Source organism: Histomonas meleagridis (genome assembly GCF_020186115.1).
Source record: "Histomonas meleagridis strain 2922-C6/04-10x chromosome Unknown scaffold_61, whole genome shotgun sequence".
In the NCBI taxonomy this organism is placed as follows: domain Eukaryota; phylum Parabasalia; order Tritrichomonadida; family Dientamoebidae; genus Histomonas; species Histomonas meleagridis.
Genome location: NW_027150931.1, coordinates 1,163,091 through 1,185,713, shown reverse-complemented (window position 1 = coordinate 1,185,713; position 22,623 = coordinate 1,163,091). Strand labels below are relative to the sequence as shown.

Below are 22,623 nucleotides of genomic sequence, written 5' to 3'. Positions count from 1 at the left end.
CTAAAAACAGTATCAATTAATTCCACGAATATATTTTATAATTGTAACAACATACAAGTTATTGTTTTAGCATCAACACCACCTATAAAATTTGATAACAATATCTTTCAAAATAAAAATTTAAGTATTTGTTTACCTAATGAAGATGATTATGAAAATTATCAAAACAATTGCAGTGACGTTAATCTTTGCAATGATGAGTTATGGTTAGGTATTAATATTGAGGTTGATAATGATTTGAAAGATAAATGCGATGGATATACAAAATTTAATGAATTTGATAAGTTAATGTATTTTGTTTACATCGGCGTTCCATTTGTGGTCATTATAATTGTTGCACTTGTCATTGTGTTTGTATTATATAGAAATAAAAAGAAGGAAAAAGAAGACATCGAAAATGTTCCACATTTGTCTGTTAATATTATTGATAGCGTTATTTAAATAAACATAAATATATTAAACCTTTTTCATATTATATCATGATCTAATTAAAACAGAAGTTATGTGTTTGAAATAACAATTCAATGATAATTCTTTTTTGCTCAAGTAATTTGATAATTTCTATATAAACTTCTAAAGATGCTTTCATTAGTGCTGTATAGAAAAATTTAAATATTTTCCTAATATTGTTTTGAAATATCAAATAAAATAAATAAATATCTTTAACATTGATATCAATTCCTTGCTCAATAATATATTTGATAAGTTCAATATTTCTTGATTCAACGGATGATTTCAAGATATATTTTGGAATTTGATTATTTTGAAGAAAATGTTTTGCAAGATATAAATTTCCAGTTCCTATCGCTTCATATATAATATCATCATTAATTGTCATTCCATTTTTTTCCAAAAATGAAATAATTTCATAATTTGCACTCTTAATACAAAAACATCCCAATTTATTAATTTTAAAGTTTCCTAAATGATTTTCATAAAGATATTTAAAGATATTATTTCGATGGAATTCAATTGCTGTTTTATATGCACCTTCAAATGATGAATGATTTTGCTCGCATAAATGAATAATTTCTTCATTTTCACCTGCAATTGCATATTTTCCTGTATTAGTTACTTTTGCTTCATTCATTAATAAAAATTTAAAACATTTAACTGCTGAAAAAAATGCTGCATAATCAATTAATGAAATATTTCTTTGATTAATAAATGAACATTTTTCATAAAGTGATGGTTCAATTGTTTGATTAAAATTAAAATTTGGTTTTGTTGATATTTCTTGAAGTTCTTCAATTTCATCATTTCGAATTATTTTCGCAATTTCATTCGGATTAACACCTTCTTGAATTAATTTCTTATGAAGTTCAAAATTATTATATAAAAGCTTTTCATAATTATAAAAAAATGTTTTTTCTGTTATATCATAATTTCTATGATTTAAATGCCAAATTAATTTCGGATTTTTAATTTCTTTTTCATTTTTAAAGTGTGCAAAATATTTAGAATTAATATTTTTAGTAATATCTGCTTTGATTAAATTTCGTTCAATCATTTTATTAATCAAATAATATGATTCTTGTGTCCTCATTTTTAACATAAAATTTGAAAAAATATTTATAATTTTGTATTCATTTTTGGCCATTTCTTCTTTTGCTTGAATTGATTCTAAGTATTTTAAATATAAATCATTTGGATTCTTTTGTGAAAAAAATGCAACGTAAACCAATCTACAAATGATCAAATTGAATGAATATACATAATTTAGTTCAAATAATTGTATTGTTTGTTGAATTAATGAATCAAAGTTTTCATCAGTTAAATTAAACACGATTTGTTCTAAAGATTTCAACACTTTTATAAATTAAATAATAAACGGTTTACAAAAAAATAAAATTTCATTATAAAATTAAATAACATTTTATTAAAAACTATATATCTAATTCCTTTTGAAGACTATTAATTGATAGATCTATTTTTTCAATAACTTTTCTTAAATCCTTATCGATAGGCAAAGAGTAACTTTCTTCATGACTAATTTGTTTTTCTTGTTCAAAAGTTTTTTTACATGTTAAATATTTCTGATATAATTCTTTTATTCTATTTTTTATTTTTGCTTCTTTCTTTTTTGTTGATGATTTAATTTGATTCATTTGCTTCTTTAGCATTTCGATTTCTTTTTCCAAACCAATTTTTGTAGTTTTAAGTACTTCAGGTACATAATCGTTACTTATTACAGGAACAACTTCTTCTTCTTCATTTTCTTCTTTAATAAAGTCAATCTGTGATAACTCATTAATTTCTAATTTCGTTCGTTCGAAAAGTTTTTTTTGATGATAAATTTGCGATTTAATATTTTCAATGTTATTATTCATTTCATTTAAATTATTTTTGAAGTTTTCGTATGACGTTTGATTACTAATATTTAATTGTTGTTCTGCGTTTGACATTTGCATTTGATTTTCTTGGAATTGTTGTTTTTCTTTACTTATTGCATTTTCCAGTTTTCGTATTCGTGATTCACTATCAGATAAAGTTCTTTGATATATTTGAATTTGATTTCGTAATATCGAAACTTCGGAACTTTGAACATTACATTCACTTTCATGTTGTTTAGATATAGCATTCGCTGCATTAAGAATAATTCGCTCTGATGATGTTCGCATGTTTTCTTGAAGAAGTTCATTTTGAGCTTTTTGAAGATTTTCTTTAAGAAATGAAATTTCGGGAACTTTTGTTAAAGGTTTTTCATTTGTTAAAATTGGAAATTTGAAAGATGAAGAAGAAATGATATTAAGTGTATCTGTAATAGTCTTTAATTCACGAAGAATTTCATCCCGTTTTATTGTTTCTTCATGGATTTGATTATTAAAAGATTTACATGTTTCTTCAAGTTTATGTTTTTCATGTAAAATTTCATTGTATTCATTAGTAAGAGAAATAATATTTTTGGAATTTGACTCTGTAATTTGAGTTGCTGAAGATACTTTAAGAAAAGTAAGTTCTCCAGCAGATATTAATGATGATTGGAGAATTTGTGATTCTTCTTTTAATGATGAATACTTCTGATTTAAAAACTGTATGTCTGTTTCTAATTGTGCTAGTTTTCTTTTGAACACAAATCTTTCCCTTTGTGAAAATAAAGGAGGTGATTGATAACCATCGGATGAAATACTCTTAGTGATAAGAGGAGTAAATGAAGATGAATCTGTAGTTGGCGTTGGTGGTGAATAAGAATTGAATTTAGAACTTGGAGGTGATGGTGAATTCAAGTTTTAATTTGTTTTCTAAACGTACAGTAATTGCGTCACTTTTTCCACCAGAAGTCTCACAAACCAAAACAACAACATATGGAACCAATTCCAATGCTTTTTAAATTAAGTGCATTAAAGAATGACGAGTGTTATAACCAAAATTTTACTTAGGCCTTAAGAGCAAATTTGACTGGTTTGAGATACTTCGCACGACGAGCAGCTCTCTTGGTAAGCTTGTTTGCATACTTAGCTGGAAGGACTTTACGTTGAGCCTTTACTTGCTTCTTACGAATATCCTTTGGTATTAATTTCTTGCCTTGGTATTTTTCGTTAAGTGCTTTGCGTTGTTGTTCCATGAGGACTGTTTTAACACGAGCAACATCACGACGAACATTAAGGATTTCTGAAAGCTTTTGGCGGGAAGATGATGTAGCTATTTGACCACGGAGTTCAAAAAGCTTCTTCTCGAGAGTGGCGAGCTCTTCAAGAAGATCAGCACGTGATTTTTGGATCAGTTCGTGAGCTTTAAGATGTCCCATTTTTAAAGGCCGACCAATTGTCACTTTTAATTTTTGGGGGTGCCCGCGGCGGTTAATTTGACAAGTTTATATGAATCGGCATTATTTACCTAATTTAAAACGTTGCAACCTAAATGAAACACGCATTATACGAAAAATTCATGAACATTGTAACTCCTTATCTGAAGGTTCAACACTCTTCAACGCTTCTCAAGGATGGCAAAATAACCCCTGAAGAATTTGTTATTGCAGGAGATTCATTAATTTCAGTTTGTCCAAATTGGTCTTGGTCTTCAGCTGAGTCATCAAAATGTGTAGACTATCTTCCCAAAGATAAACAATTTTTAATTAATAGAAGAATTATTTCTCAATTACGTGCTACAGATTTCAACAAACTAACTACTTTTGAAACTGATCTTCCAGAAGGATGGATTCAATGTGGTGAACCAGCCAAGGAAGTTGATCTTGAAGATGATGATCAAGTTATCGATCTCGATGAGATTGATATTGATTCCATCGAACAAGAAGAGCCTATTGTTGAACCAACAGTTGATTTCCGGACTTATGACATATCTATAGTATACGATAAATATTACAGTGTTCCACATATTTACATGTTTGGCGTTGATTCCATTGGCCAGCAGCTTACTTTGGAAGAAATGTACCAAGACATAAGTGCAGAACATGCTGAAAAGACCGTTACTCTTGAGAAGCATCCTTTTTATGATATGAAATGCTTATCAATTCATCCATGCCACCACGCCACTGTGATGATGGACTTTATAGAAAGGCTAGAGAACCCCGAAAAGTTCTGTGCGCCTTTATATTTTTTCTTGTTCCTTAAATTTATACATACAGTAATTCCAACAATAGATGTAAGTACACCAACAATTGAAATTGGTGAATAAAATAATACTATCTTGATGTTTTTTAATAATAAATAATATTTTCTAAAGATGAAAAATATTTATTCAATTTAACATTATCTTTTCCCTTGTTTAAAATAGAATTATGGCGTTTCTTTTTAATGTCTTTGAAATAATTTTTAATGTATTCCTAAAGAAGATATCTTTCAGTAATTAATTACTAAGTGAAAATGTATCGGCGTGAAACAGATTATTTTTCACATAGTCAGTCAATTATTTGAGTCATGATGGTCCGATAGGAAGCAAAAGATGTTTTTCCTCTTTTCTGTTTGTTTCATTGCTGAAAAATTTGATAGGCATCTATTTAATTCAACAAATACATCATATAATCTTCCACATATTATTTTCCCTTATTATAATTACCAATCTGAAGAATTTTCAATTTTCAACCAATTTTGTAATGAATCATCTGATTCTACAGATTTTGTAATTGCCTTAGTAAATTGCGATAAATCACCAACTTTATGTTCGAAATTGAAGCTTAAACCTGGTAAAGTTCATATTTCATTTCCACCACATAAGAATATCCTTCAATCGAAGCGTCCTATGACAATCGATTCAATTCGTCAACTCTCTGAAGATGTCAAATGCCAAGGTTATCATGAATTAAATACCCTTGAAGAAGTCAAATCATTTTCATCTCGCACACCACTTTTTTGTCTTGTAGCTCGAGCAAATGCCGGTGATCTTGAAATTAAGCTTCCAATTCTTCGTGAGCTCTCTCAAAATTTCATTCATCATGATATCAAATTTGGTCTCATTACTGAAATGTCTCTATACGAAACCTTTTCACATTATCCCCTTACTTCTTTTGTTTACATATCTCCCAATCTTAAATTCACTTCATTTCGAAATGATTTCACATTACAAAATCTCATAACTTTTATCTATTTACATGAGCAACATCCATGGGATAGCCCATTACCACCAATTACACCATCAATAACCTATGTAGGCCCTACTGTTGATTCCAATACGCGAAAACATTTTTTGGAATATGAAGCTAAGTATCCATTTGTACATGTAAACAACATCAATGATCCCGTTTTAGCACGTTCCATATGTCAAAACACGTCGAGTTGTTTTGCTGTTGTTGATTTTAATAAATTTAAATCAGTTCGCTTCGAAATTGATGATAACGATGAAGATCAAATAACAAATCTAATGAGCCAATTCGAAGAAGAATGGAAAAACATTCCAATTTTGAAGCGGATAAAGATTTCGGCTGAAATATCATTTGCGTTGTACTCAAAGGTATATTATGTTGTAGGAATGATAATAGTGATTGTGGTTGTGGCAGTGATAATGTTCTTTATGGATATGAATAGAGAAATAGAAGACACAAGAATAGCGAAAAAAGAAAAGAAGCAAAAGAAACATTAAAATATATTATTGATTTATTGGTTTATTTTAGTAAAAAATATATAAAGAATTAAATTTTTATTCATTTTTTTTTGTTGGCATTTATTAGTTCTAACAAACATTTTCCTTAAAATAAAACGAAAACGAATGATATTTTTTTGAAAAATCTTTCATCCTTTATTTATATTATTCTTTTCAGAAAAAAATATTTTGAACGAATCGAGTTTTTAAAAGCGACAAAGACAAAGCGCATGTTTAATTGTTTGGTTTATTCAGTATAGGTATTTCGCAGCGATTGATCTGAAAGTGATCGTTTCTGCACCACGACTTTTATCTTCAAGTGAGGTACTACGATTCAGAACAATTGAATATTTTACAATTTTATAAATTTATGATATCATTCAAAATTGTTTTATATCATATTTTATTTGATGAATTAATTTTCCCAAATAAATTTTTAAATATTCTACTCCCTTCATTTTTAGAAAAAAAATTCATTGGAAATTTAATTTTATATCATTTTTATTATGAAATATTTTTATTCGATCAAAACGGTTATCGTTCTATCGGTTATTGAATTCTTATGACCGTTTATTGTACAAATCAGCTGAGAAATTCAAAATGTCACTCAGCAGCGAAAATGTGTTTGAAACATTAAGTTCTCCTCCAAACCAATCTCCCATTGATCAAGCTACTTCAGGAGCTCCTTCACAAGAAGCTATTGAAGAAATGGGAATTCAAAACGTTGCGTCATTATCCCAAAAATACAATAATGAAGATCCACAGACAACAACTTGGATAGGGGGAGCTCCTGAATTTCAAGAAATTGATTATCCTTATGCACTAAAAAGATTTGATTATCCACCAGATTTTGCTAAAAAATTTAATCAATCACCAGCAACAGCAATCACAGAAATACAAGAAACTATGAAGCAGCTTAAAGAAGAAAGTAACCTTGGTCCTTTTTTAATGCATTGTCCAGGTATTTATCCAAGGGCTCTAGCTCATTATGTTTTCTCAAGCCCAAGCACTTCTCACACATTATTATATTATTATTTTGATTCTGTTAACATTGAATATATGTCAATTCCAAAAGCTGCTCGATTATTATTATCACGAATTGCATTTCCAATCAATCAAAAACATCTTGCAGTATTGTTTGATTCGTTTGCTGATGTTTACTCTACTGCTAATCCATATCTTGTTATCTCCCGAAAAGATATTGCACAAATTACTGTTGCTTGCATTGTTTTCTCCATATTCTATCGGAAAACAAAAGTATTGCCAATGGCTGAGTTCCTTTCCTTCATAAAAGGTGTCAAACTCCCTGATGGATATAAAGAGAAAATTTATTATGAGTTGAAAGATAACCCGATTCCAGTCTTTTTCGGGTTTTCTGTTTCATTAGAAGAGCCAAATTACAATAAATCGGGTATTTTAAAGAGAGAAACTGGTGGAGTATTCAAAGGCAAATTTTCGAAAAGATTTTACATCATTGACCATTTCAACCTTAAGTACTTCAAAGATGAAACAGTATCAGAGCTGATTGGCCAAGTTGAACTTGACGGTTCGTATACCCAATTTTTCCCTGCAAATAAGAAAGAACCACCTCACATAGTCATCAGGAAGCTTAATGGTGGGCCTGTTGGATACGTCTATACAAAAGACATGGAGAAAAAGAGGATAAAAGATACAGAACATGTTGTATACGATAATGATGTGGAAAATTTGATATCATGGACTTGCGCTCTTAACTACGTTTCATTTTGGTCAATCTTGGACGAGTTCACAATTGACTCAAGGAGGTAATGGAAAGTTTTGGGGCACCCTTCATTTTTTTAGATTCATAAACGAACAAATTCAAAAAGTTTTAACTAATTTTGGATGAAATTGTTCAATTAAAAAAATTTACATATTAAGTAATTTCTCATTAATTAATTTCATATATTCACATTAAGTAATTTCACATATTCACATTAAGTAATTTCACATATTCACATTAAGTAATTTCATATATTCACATTAAGTAATTTCACATATTCACATTAAGTAATTTCATATATTCACATTAAGTAATTTCACATATTCACATTAAGTAATTTCACATATTCACATTAAGTAATTTCATATATTCACATTAAGTAATTTCATATATTCACATTAAGTAATTTCATATATTCACATTAAGTAATTTCATATATTTACATTAAGTAATTTCATATATTCACATTAAGTAATTTCATATATTCACATTAAGTAATTTCACATATTTACATTAAGTAATTTCATATATTCACATTAAGTAATTTCATATATTCACATTAAGTAATTTCATATATTCACATTAAGTAATTTCACATATTCACATTAAGTAATTTCATATATTTACATTAAGTAATTTCATATATTCACATTAAGTAATTTCACATATTTACATTAAGTAATTTCATATATTCACATTAAGTAATTTCATATATTCACATTAAGTAATTTCATATATTCACATTAAGTAATTTCATATATTTACATTAAGTAATTTCATATATTCACATTAAGTAATTTCATATATTCACATTAAGTAATTTCACATATTCACATTAAGTAATTTCATATATTCACATTAAGTAATTTCATATATTTACATTAAGTAATTTCATATATTTACATTAAGTAATTTCACATATTCACATTAAGTAATTTCATATATTCACATTAAGTAATTTCATATATTCACATTAAGTAATTTCATATATTCACATTAAGTAATTTCATATATTCACATTAAGTAATTTCATATATTCACATTAAGTAATTTCATATATTCACATTAAGTAATTTCATATATTCACATTAAGTAATTTCATATATTCACATTAAGTAATTTCATATATTCACATTAAGTAATTTCACATATTCACATTAAGTAATTTCATATATTCACATTAAGTAATTTCATATATTTACATTAAGTAATTTCATATATTTACATTAAGTAATTTCATATATTCACATTAAGTAATTTCATATATTCACATTAAGTAATTTCATATATTCACATTAAGTAATTTCATATATTCACATTAAGTAATTTCATATATTCACATTAAGTAATTTCATATATTCACATTAAGTAATTTCATATATTCACATTAAGTAATTTCATATATTCACATTAAGTAATTTCACATATTCACATTAAGTAATTTCATATATTCACATTAAGTAATTTCACATATTCACATTAAGTAATTTCATATATTCACATTAAGTAATTTCATATATTCACATTAAGTAATTTCATATATTCACATTAAGTAATTTCATATATTCACATTAAGTAATTTCATATATTCACATTAAGTAATTTCATATATTCACATTAAGTAATTTCATATATTCACATTAAGTAATTTCATATATTCACATTAAGTAATTTCATATATTCACATTAAGTAATTTCATATATTCACATTAAGTAATTTCACATATTCACATTAAGTAATTTCATATATTCACATTAAGTAATTTCATATATTCACATTAAGTAATTTCATATATTCACATTAAGTAATTTCATATATTCACATTAAGTAATTTCATATATTCACATTAAGTAATTTCATATATTCACATTAAGTAATTTCACATATTCACATTAAGTAATTTCATATATTCACATTAAGTAATTTCATATATTCACATTAAGTAATTTCATATATTCACATTAAGTAATTTCATATATTCACATTAAGTAATTTCATATATTCACATTAAGTAATTTCATATATTCACATTAAGTAATTTCATATATTCACATTAAGTAATTTCATATATTCACATTAAGTAATTTCACATATTCACATTAAGTAATTTCATATATTCACATTAAGTAATTTCATATATTCACATTAAGTAATTTCATATATTCACATTAAGTAATTTCATATATTCACATTAAGTAATTTCATATATTCACATTAAGTAATTTCACATATTCACATTAAGTAATTTCATATATTCACATTAAGTAATTTCATATATTCACATTAAGTAATTTCATATATTCACATTAAGTAATTTCATATATTCACATTAAGTAATTTCATATATTCACATTAAGTAATTTCATATATTCACATTAAGTAATTTCATATATTCACATTAAGTAATTTCATATATTCACATTAAGTAATTTCACATATTCACATTAAGTAATTTTATATATTCACATTAAGTAATTTCACATATTCACATTAAGTAATTTCATATATTCACATTAAGTAATTTCACATATTCACATTAAGTAATTTCACATATTTACATTAAGTAATTTCATATATTCACATTAAGTAATTTCATATATTCACATTAAGTAATTTCATATATTCACATTAAGTAATTTCATATATTCACATTAAGTAATTTCATATATTCACATTAAGTAATTTCATATATTCACATTAAGTAATTTCACATATTCACATTAAGTAATTTCATATATTCACATTAAGTAATTTCATATATTCACATTAAGTAATTTCATATATTCACATTAAGTAATTTCATATATTCACATTAAGTAATTTCATATATTCACATTAAGTAATTTCATATATTCACATTAAGTAATTTCACATATTCACATTAAGTAATTTCATATATTCACATTAAGTAATTTCATATATTCACATTAAGTAATTTCATATATTCACATTAAGTAATTTCACATATTCACATTAAGTAATTTCACATATTCACATTAAGTAATTTCATATATTCACATTAAGTAATTTCATATATTCACATTAAGTAATTTCACATATTTACATTAAGTAATTTCATATATTCACATTAAGTAATTTCATATATTCACATTAAGTAATTTCATATATTCACATTAAGTAATTTTACATATTCACATTAAGTAATTACATATATTCACATTAAGTAATTTCATATATTCACATTAAGTAATTTCATATATTCACATTAAGTAATTTCACATATTCACATTAAGTAATTTCATATATTCACATTAAGTAATTTCATATATTCACATTAAGTAATTTCATATATTCACATTAAGTAATTTCACATATTCACATTAAGTAATTTCATATATTCACATTAAGTAATTTCATATATTCACATTAAGTAATTTCATATATTCACATTAAGTAATTTCACATATTCACATTAAGTAAATTCCACATATTCACATTAAGTAATTTCATATATTCACATTAAGTAATTTCATATATTCACATTAAGTAATTTCATATATTCACATTAAGTAATTTCATATATTCACATTAAGTAATTTCATATATTCACATTAAGTAATTTCACATATTCACATTAAGTAATTTCATATATTCACATTAAGTAATTTCATATATTCACATTAAGTAATTTCATATATTCACATTAAGTAATTTCATATATTCACATTAAGTAATTTCATATATTCACATTAAGTAATTTCATATATTCACATTAAGTAATTTCACATATTCACATTAAGTAATTTCATATATTCACATTAAGTAATTTCATATATTCACATTAAGTAATTTCACATATTCACATTAAGTAATTTCATATATTCACATTAAGTAATTTCACATATTCACATTAAGTAATTTTATATATTCACATTAAGTAATTTCATATATTCACATTAAGTAATTTCACATATTCACATTAAGTAATTTTATATATTCACATTAAGTAATTTCATATATTCACATTAAGTAATTTCACATATTTACATTAAGTAATTTCATATATTCACATTAAGTAATTACATATATTCACATTAAGTAATTTCATATATTCACATTAAGTAATTTCATATATTCACATTAAGTAATTTCATATATTCACATTAAGTAATTTCATATATTCACATTAAGTAATTTCATATATTCACATTAAGTAATTTCACATATTCACATTAAGTAATTTCATATATTCACATTAAGTAATTTCATATATTCACATTAAGTAATTTCATATATTCACATTAAGTAATTTCACATATTCACATTAAGTAATTTCACATATTCACATTAAGTAATTTCATATATTCACATTAAGTAATTTCATATATTCACATTAAGTAATTTCACATATTTACATTAAGTAATTTCATATATTCACATTAAGTAATTTCATATATTCACATTAAGTAATTTCATATATTCACATTAAGTAATTTCACATATTCACATTAAGTAATTTCATATATTCACATTAAGTAATTTCATATATTCACATTAAGTAATTTCATATATTCACATTAAGTAATTTCATATATTCACATTAAGTAATTTCACATATTCACATTAAGTAATTTCATATATTCACATTAAGTAATTTCATATATTCACATTAAGTAATTTCACATATTTACATTAAGTAATTTCATATATTCACATTAAGTAATTTCACATATTCACATTAAGTAATTTCATATATTCACATTAAGTAATTTCACATATTCACATTAAGTAATTTTATATATTCACATTAAGTAATTTCATATATTCACATTAAGTAATTTCATATATTCACATTAAGTAATTTCATATATTTACATTAAGTAATTTCACATATTCACATTAAGTAAATTTCATATATTCACATTAAGTAATTTCATATATTCACATTAAGTAATTTCATATATTCACATTAAGTAATTTCACATATTCACATTAAGTAATTTCACATATTCACATTAAGTAATTTCACATATTCACATTAAGTAATTTCATATATTCACATTAAGTAATTTCATATATTCACATTAAGTAATTTCATATATTCACATTAAGTAATTTCATATATTCACATTAAGTAATTTCATATATTCACATTAAGTAATTTCATATATTCACATTAAGTAATTTCACATATTCACATTAAGTAATTTCATATATTCACATTAAGTAATTTCATATATTCACATTAAGTAATTTCACATATTTACATTAAGTAATTTCATATATTCACATTAAGTAATTTCACATATTTACATCAAGTAATTTTATATATTCACATTAAGTAATTTCACATATTCACATTAAGTAATTTCATATATTCACATTAAGTAATTTCATATATTCACATTAAGTAATTTCACATATTCACATTAAGTAATTTCATATATTCACATTAAGTAATTTCATATATTCACATTAAGTAATTTCATATATTCACATTAAGTAATTTCATATATTCACATTAAGTAATTTCATATATTCACATTAAGTAATTTCATATATTCACATTAAGTAATTTCATATATTCACATTAAGTAATTTCATATATTCACATTAAGTAATTTCATATATTCACATTAAGTAATTTCATATATTCACATTAAGTAATTTCATATATTCACATTAAGTAATTTCATATATTCACATTAAGTAATTTCATATATTCACATTAAGTAATTTCATATATTCACATTAAGTAATTTCACATATTCACATTAAGTAATTTCATATATTCACATTAAGTAATTTCATATATTCACATTAAGTAATTTCATATATTCACATTAAGTAATTTCATATATTCACATTAAGTAATTTCATATATTCACATTAAGTAATTTCATATATTCACATTAAGTAATTTCATATATTCACATTAAGTAATTTCATATATTCACATTAAGTAATTTCATATATTCACATTAAGTAATTTCATATATTCACATTAAGTAATTTCATATATTCACATTAAGTAATTTCATATATTCACATTAAGTAATTTCACATATTCACATTAAGTAATTTCATATATTCACATTAAGTAATTTCATATATTCACATTAAGTAATTTCACATATTCACATTAAGTAATTTCATATATTCACATTAAGTAATTTCACATATTCACATTAAGTAATTTCATATATTCACATTAAGTAATTTCATATATTCACATTAAGTAATTTCATATATTCACATTAAGTAATTTCATATATTCACATTAAGTAATTTCACATATTCACATTAAGTAATTTCACATATTCACAGTAATTTCACATATTCACATTAAGTAATTTCATATATTCACATTAAGTAATTTCATATATTCACATTAAGTAATTTCATATATTCACATTAAGTAATTTCACATATTCACATTAAGTAATTTCATATATTCACATTAAGTAATTTCATATATTCACATTAAGTAATTTCACATATTCACATTAAGTAATTTCATATATTCACATTAAGTAATTTCACATATTTACATTAAGTAATTTCACATATTCACATTAAGTAATTTCATATATTCACATTAAGTAATTTCATATATTCACATTAAGTAATTTCATATATTCACATTAAGTAATTTCATATATTCACATTAAGTAATTTCATATATTCACATTAAGTAATTTCATATATTCACATTAAGTAATTTCATATATTCACATTAAGTAATTTCATATATTCACATTAAGTAATTTCATATATTCACATTAAGTAATTTCACATATTCACATTAAGTAATTTCATATATTCACATTAAGTAATTTCATATATTCACATTAAGTAATTTCACATATTCACATTAAGTAATTTCATATATTCACATTAAGTAATTTCACATATTCACATTAAGTAATTTCATATATTCACATTAAGTAATTTCATATATTCACATTAAGTAATTTCATATATTCACATTAAGTAATTTCATATATTCACATTAAGTAATTTCACATATTCACATTAAGTAATTTCATATATTCACATTAAGTAATTTCATATATTCACATTAAGTAATTTCATATATTCACATTAAGTAATTTCATATATTCACATTAAGTAATTTCATATATTCACATTAAGTAATTTCATATATTCACATTAAGTAATTTCATATATTCACATTAAGTAATTTCATATATTCACATTAAGTAATTTCATATATTCACATTAAGTAATTTCATATATTCACATTAAGTAATTTCATATATTCACATTAAGTAATTTCATATATTCACATTAAGTAATTTCATATATTCACATTAAGTAATTTCATATATTCACATTAAGTAATTTCATATATTCACATTAAGTAATTTCATATATTCACATTAAGTAATTTCATATATTCACATTAAGTAATTTCATATATTCACATTAAGTAATTTCATATATTCACATTAAGTAATTTCATATATTCACATTAAGTAATTTCATATATTCACATTAAGTAATTTCATATATTCACATTAAGTAATTTCATATATTCACATTAAGTAATTTCATATATTCACATTAAGTAATTTCACATATTCACATTAAGTAATTTCATATATTCACATTAAGTAATTTCATATATTCACATTAAGTAATTTCATATATTCACATTAAGTAATTTCATATATTCACATTAAGTAATTTCATATATTCACATTAAGTAATTTCATATATTCACATTAAGTAATTTCATATATTCACATTAAGTAATTTCATATATTCACATTAAGTAATTTCATATATTCACATTAAGTAATTTCATATATTCACATTAAGTAATTTCACATATTCACATTAAGTAATTTCATATATTCACATTAAGTAATTTCACATATTCACATTAAGTAATTTCATATATTCACATTAAGTAATTTCACATATTCACATTAAGTAATTTCATATATTCACATTAAGTAATTTCATATATTCACATTAAGTAATTTCATATATTCACATTAAGTAATTTCATATATTCACATTAAGTAATTTCATATATTCACATTAAGTAATTTCATATATTCACATTAAGTAATTTCATATATTCACATTAAGTAATTTCATATATTCACATTAAGTAATTTCATATATTCACATTAAGTAATTTCATATATTCACATTAAGTAATTTCATATATTCACATTAAGTAATTTCATATATTCACATTAAGTAATTTCACATATTCACATTAAGTAATTTCATATATTCACATTAAGTAATTTCATATATTCACATTAAGTAATTTCATATATTCACATTAAGTAATTTCATATATTCACATTAAGTAATTTCATATATTCACATTAAGTAATTTCACATATTCACATTAAGTAATTTCATATATTCACATTAAGTAATTTCATATATTCACATTAAGTAATTTCATATATTCACATTAAGTAATTTCATATATTCACATTAAGTAATTTCATATATTCACATTAAGTAATTTCATATATTCACATTAAGTAATTTCATATATTCACATTAAGTAATTTCATATATTCACATTAAGTAATTTCATATATTCACATTAAGTAATTTCATATATTCACATTAAGTAATTTCATATATTCACATTAAGTAATTTCATATATTCACATTAAGTAATTTCATATATTCACATTAAGTAATTTCACATATTCACATTAAGTAATTTCATATATTCACATTAAGTAATTTCATATATTCACATTAAGTAATTTCATATATTCACATTAAGTAATTTCATATATTCACATTAAGTAATTTCATATATTCACATTAAGTAATTTCATATATTCACATTAAGTAATTTCATATATTCACATTAAGTAATTTCACATATTCACATTAAGTAATTTCATATATTCACATTAAGTAATTTCACATATTCACATTAAGTAATTTCATATATTCACATTAAGTAATTTCATATATTCACATTAAGTAATTTCATATATTCACATTAAGTAATTTCATATATTCACATTAAGTAATTTCACATATTCACATTAAGTAATTTCACATATTCACATTAAGTAATTTCATATATTCACATTAAGTAATTTCATATATTCACATTAAGTAATTTCATATATTCACATTAAGTAATTTCATATATTCACATTAAGTAATTTCATATATTCACATTAAGTAATTTCATATATTCACATTAAGTAATTTCATATATTCACATTAAGTAATTTCATATATTCACATTAAGTAATTTCATATATTCACATTAAGTAATTTCACATATTCACATTAAGTAATTTCATATATTCACATTAAGTAATTTCATATATTCACATTAAGTAATTTCATATATTCACATTAAGTAATTTCATATATTCACATTAAGTAATTTCATATATTCACATTAAGTAATTTCATATATTCACATTAAGTAATTTCATATATTCACATTAAGTAATTTCATATATTCACATTAAGTAATTTCATATATTCACATTAAGTAATTTCATATATTCACATTAAGTAATTTCATATATTCACATTAAGTAATTTCATATATTCACATTAAGTAATTTCATATATTCACATTAAGTAATTTCATATATTCACATTAAGTAATTTCATATATTCACATTAAGTAATTTCATATATTCACATTAAGTAATTTCATATATTCACATTAAGTAATTTCATATATTCACATTAAGTAATTTCATATATTCACATTAAGTAATTTCATATATTCACATTAAGTAATTTCATATATTCACATTAAGTAATTTCATATATTCACATTAAGTAATTTCATATATTCACATTAAGTAATTTCATATATTCACATTAAGTAATTTCATATATTCACATTAAGTAATTTCACATATTCACATTAAGTAATTTCATATATTCACATTAAGTAATTTCATATATTCACATTAAGTAATTTCATATATTCACATTAAGTAATTTCACATATTCACATTAAGTAATTTCATATATTCACATTAAGTAATTTCATATATTCACATTAAGTAATTTCATATATTCACATTAAGTAATTTCATATATTCACATTAAGTAATTTCATATATTCACATTAAGTAATTTCATATATTCACATTAAGTAATTTCATATATTCACATTAAGTAATTTCATATATTCACATTAAGTAATTTCATATATTCACATTAAGTAATTTCATATATTCACATTAAGTAATTTCATATATTCACATTAAGTAATTTCATATATTCACATTAAGTAATTTCATATATTCACATTAAGTAATTTCATATATTCACATTAAGTAATTTCATATATTCACATTAAGTAATTTCATATATTCACATTAAGTAATTTCATATATTCACATTAAGTAATTTCATATATTCACATTAAGTAATTTCATATATTCACATTAAGTAATTTCATATATTCACATTAAGTAATTTCACATATTCACATTAAGTAATTTCATATATTCACATTAAGTAATTTCATATATTCACATTAAGTAATTTCATATATTCACATTAAGTAATTTCATATATTCACATTAAGTAATTTCATATATTCACATTAAGTAATTTCATATATTCACATTAAGTAATTTCATATATTCACATTAAGTAATTTCATATATTCACATTAAGTAATTTCATATATTCACATTAAGTAATTTCATATATTCACATTAAGTAATTTCATATATTCACATTAAGTAATTTCATATATTCACATTAAGTAATTTCATATATTCACATTAAGTAATTTCATATATTCACATTAAGTAATTTCATATATTCACATTAAGTAATTTCATATATTCACATTAAGTAATTTCATATATTCACATTAAGTAATTTCATATATTCACATTAAGTAATTTCATATATTCACATTAAGTAATTTCATATATTCACATTAAGTAATTTCATATATTCACATTAAGTAATTTCATATATTCACATTAAGTAATTTCATATATTCACATTAAGTAATTTCATATATTCACATTAAGTAATTTCATATATTCACATTAAGTAATTTCACATATTCACATTAAGTAATTTCATATATTCACATTAAGTAATTTCATATATTCACATTAAGTAATTTCATATATTCACATTAAGTAATTTCATATATTCACATTAAGTAATTTCATATATTCACATTAAGTAATTTCATATATTCACATTAAGTAATTTCATATATTCACATTAAGTAATTTCATATATTCACATTAAGTAATTTCATATATTCACATTAAGTAATTTCACATATTCACATTAAGTAATTTCATATATTCACATTAAGTAATTTCATATATTCACATTAAGTAATTTCACATATTCACATTAAGTAATTTCATATATTCACATTAAGTAATTTCATATATTCACATTAAGTAATTTCATATATTCACATTAAGTAATTTCATATATTCACATTAAGTAATTTCATATATTCACATTAAGTAATTTCATATATTCACATTAAGTAATTTCATATATTCACATTAAGTAATTTCATATATTCACATTAAGTAATTTCATATATTCACATTAAGTAATTTCATATATTCACATTAAGTAATTTCATATATTCACATTAAGTAATTTCATATATTCACATTAAGTAATTTCATATATTCACATTAAGTAATTTCATATATTCACATTAAGTAATTTCATATATTCACATTAAGTAATTTCATATATTCACATTAAGTAATTTCATATATTCACATTAAGTAATTTCACATATTCACATTAAGTAATTTCATATATTCACATTAAGTAATTTCATATATTCACATTAAGTAATTTCATATATTCACATTAAGTAATTTCATATATTCACATTAAGTAATTTCATATATTCACATTAAGTAATTTCATATATTCACATTAAGTAATTTCATATATTCACATTAAGTAATTTCATATATTCACATTAAGTAATTTCATATATTCACATTAAGTAATTTCATATATTCACATTAAGTAATTTCATATATTCACATTAAGTAATTTCACATATTCACATTAAGTAATTTCATATATTCACATTAAGTAATTTCATATATTCACATTAAGTAATTTCATATATTCACATTAAGTAATTTCATATATTCACATTAAGTAATTTCATATATTCACATTAAGTAATTTCATATATTCACATTAAGTAATTTCATATATTCACATTAAGTAATTTCATATATTCACATTAAGTAATTTCATATATTCACATTAAGTAATTTCACATATTCACATTAAGTAATTTCATATATTCACATTAAGTAATTTCACATATTCACATTAAGTAATTTCATATATTCACATTAAGTAATTTCATATATTCACATTAAGTAATTTCATATATTCACATTAAGTAATTTCATATATTCACATTAAGTAATTTCATATATTCACATTAAGTAATTTCATATATTCACATTAAGTAATTTCATATATTCACATTAAGTAATTTCATATATTCACATTAAGTAATTTCATATATTCACATTAAGTAATTTCATATATTCACATTAAGTAATTTCATATATTCACATTAAGTAATTTCATATATTCACATTAAGTAATTTCACATATTCACATTAAGTAATTTCATATATTCACATTAAGTAATTTCATATATTCACATTAAGTAATTTCATATATTCACATTAAGTAATTTCATATATTCACATTAAGTAATTTCATATATTCACATTAAGTAATTTCACATATTCACATTAAGTAATTTCATATATTCACATTAAGTAATTTCATATATTCACATTAAGTAATTTCATATATTCACATTAAGTAATTTCATATATTCACATTAAGTAATTTCATATATTCACATTAAGTAATTTCATATATTCACATTAAGTAATTTCATATATTCACATTAAGTAATTTCATATATTCACATTAAGTAATTTCATATATTCACATTAAGTAATTTCATATATTCACATTAAGTAATTTCATATATTCACATTAAGTAATTTCACATATTCACATTAAGTAATTTCATATATTCACATTAAGTAATTTCATATATTCACATTAAGTAATTTCATATATTCACATTAAGTAATTTCATATATTCACATTAAGTAATTTCATATATTCACATTAAGTAATTTCATATATTCACATTAAGTAATTTCATATATTCACATTAAGTAATTTCATATATTCACATTAAGTAATTTCATATATTCACATTAAGTAATTTCATATATTCACATTAAGTAATTTCATATATTCACATTAAGTAATTTCATATATTCACATTAAGTAATTTCACATATTCACATTAAGTAATTTCATATATTCACATTAAGTAATTTCATATATTCACATTAAGTAATTTCACATATTCACATTAAGTAATTTCATATATTCACATTAAGTAATTTCATATATTCACATTAAGTAATTTCATATATTCACATTAAGTAATTTCATATATTCACATTAAGTAATTTCATATATTCACATTAAGTAATTTCATATATTCACATTAAGTAATTTCATATATTCACATTAAGTAATTTCACATATTCACATTAAGTAATTTCATATATTCACATTAAGTAATTTCATATATTCACATTAAGTAATTTCATATATTCACATTAAGTAATTTCATATATTCACATTAAGTAATTTCATATATTCACATTAAGTAATTTCATATATTCACATTAAGTAATTTCATATATTCACATTAAGTAATTTCATATATTCACATTAAGTAATTTCATATATTCACATTAAGTAATTTCATATATTCACATTAAGTAATTTCACATATTCACATTAAGTAATTTCACATATTCACATTAAGTAATTTCATATATTCACATTAAGTAATTTCATATATTCACATTAAGTAATTTCATATATTCACATTAAGTAATTTCATATATTCACATTAAGTAATTTCATATATTCACATTAAGTAATTTCATATATTCACATTAAGTAATTTCATATATTCACATTAAGTAATTTCATATATTCACATTAAGTAATTTCATATATTCACATTAAGTAATTTCATATATTCACATTAAGTAATTTCATATATTCACATTAAGTAATTTCATATATTCACATTAAGTAATTTCATATATTCACATTAAGTAATTTCACATATTCACATTAAGTAATTTCATATATTCACATTAAGTAATTTCACATATTCACATTAAGTAATTTCATATATTCACATTAAGTAATTTCATATATTCACATTAAGTAATTTCACATATTCACATTAAGTAATTTCATATATTCACATTAAGTAATTTCATATATTCACATTAAGTAATTTCATATATTCACATTAAGTAATTTCATATATTCACATTAAGTAATTTCATATATTCACATTAAGTAATTTCATATATTCACATTAAGTAATTTCATATATTCACATTAAGTAATTTCATATATTCACATTAAGTAATTTCATATATTCACATTAAGTAATTTCACATATTCACATTAAGTAATTTCATATATTCACATTAAGTAATTTCATATATTCACATTAAGTAATTTCATATATTCACATTAAGTAATTTCACATATTCACATTAAGTAATTTCATATATTCACATTAAGTAATTTCACATATTCACATTAAGTAATTTCATATATTCACATTAAGTAATTTCATATATTCACATTAAGTAATTTCATATATTCACATTAAGTAATTTCATATATTCACATTAAGTAATTTCATATATTCACATTAAGTAATTTCACATATTCACATTAAGTAATTTCATATATTCACATTAAGTAATTTCATATATTCACATTAAGT

General features: G+C 21.8%; 4 protein-coding genes across 4 annotated transcripts; 3 read left to right on the top strand and 1 right to left on the bottom strand.

Annotated features, from left to right (window-relative positions):
- Positions 1-3,376: 3,376 nt before the first annotated feature.
- Positions 3,377-3,748, bottom strand: GO595_010418 (ribosomal protein L29; the record flags this gene model as incomplete). The annotated part of the gene is made up of 1 exon (XM_067913095.1): positions 3,377-3,748. One exon carries the CDS (start codon positions 3,746-3,748, stop codon positions 3,377-3,379), a length of 372 nt encoding a protein of 123 aa, XP_067769156.1.
- Positions 3,749-3,861: 113 nt separating this feature from the next.
- On the top strand, positions 3,862-4,635 carry GO595_010417 (autophagocytosis associated protein; the record flags this gene model as incomplete). Its single annotated transcript, XM_067913094.1, has 1 exon — positions 3,862-4,635. One exon carries the CDS (start codon positions 3,862-3,864, stop codon positions 4,633-4,635), a length of 774 nt encoding a protein of 257 aa, XP_067769155.1.
- Positions 4,636-5,199: 564 nt separating this feature from the next.
- Positions 5,200-6,036, top strand: GO595_010416 (uncharacterized protein; the record flags this gene model as incomplete). Its single annotated transcript, XM_067913093.1, has 1 exon — positions 5,200-6,036. One exon carries the CDS (start codon positions 5,200-5,202, stop codon positions 6,034-6,036), a length of 837 nt encoding a protein of 278 aa, XP_067769154.1.
- Positions 6,037-6,636: 600 nt separating this feature from the next.
- Positions 6,637-7,824, top strand: GO595_010415 (uncharacterized protein; the record flags this gene model as incomplete). The annotated part of the gene is made up of 1 exon (XM_067913092.1): positions 6,637-7,824. One exon carries the CDS (start codon positions 6,637-6,639, stop codon positions 7,822-7,824), a length of 1,188 nt encoding a protein of 395 aa, XP_067769153.1.
- Positions 7,825-22,623: the final 14,799 nt, after the last annotated feature.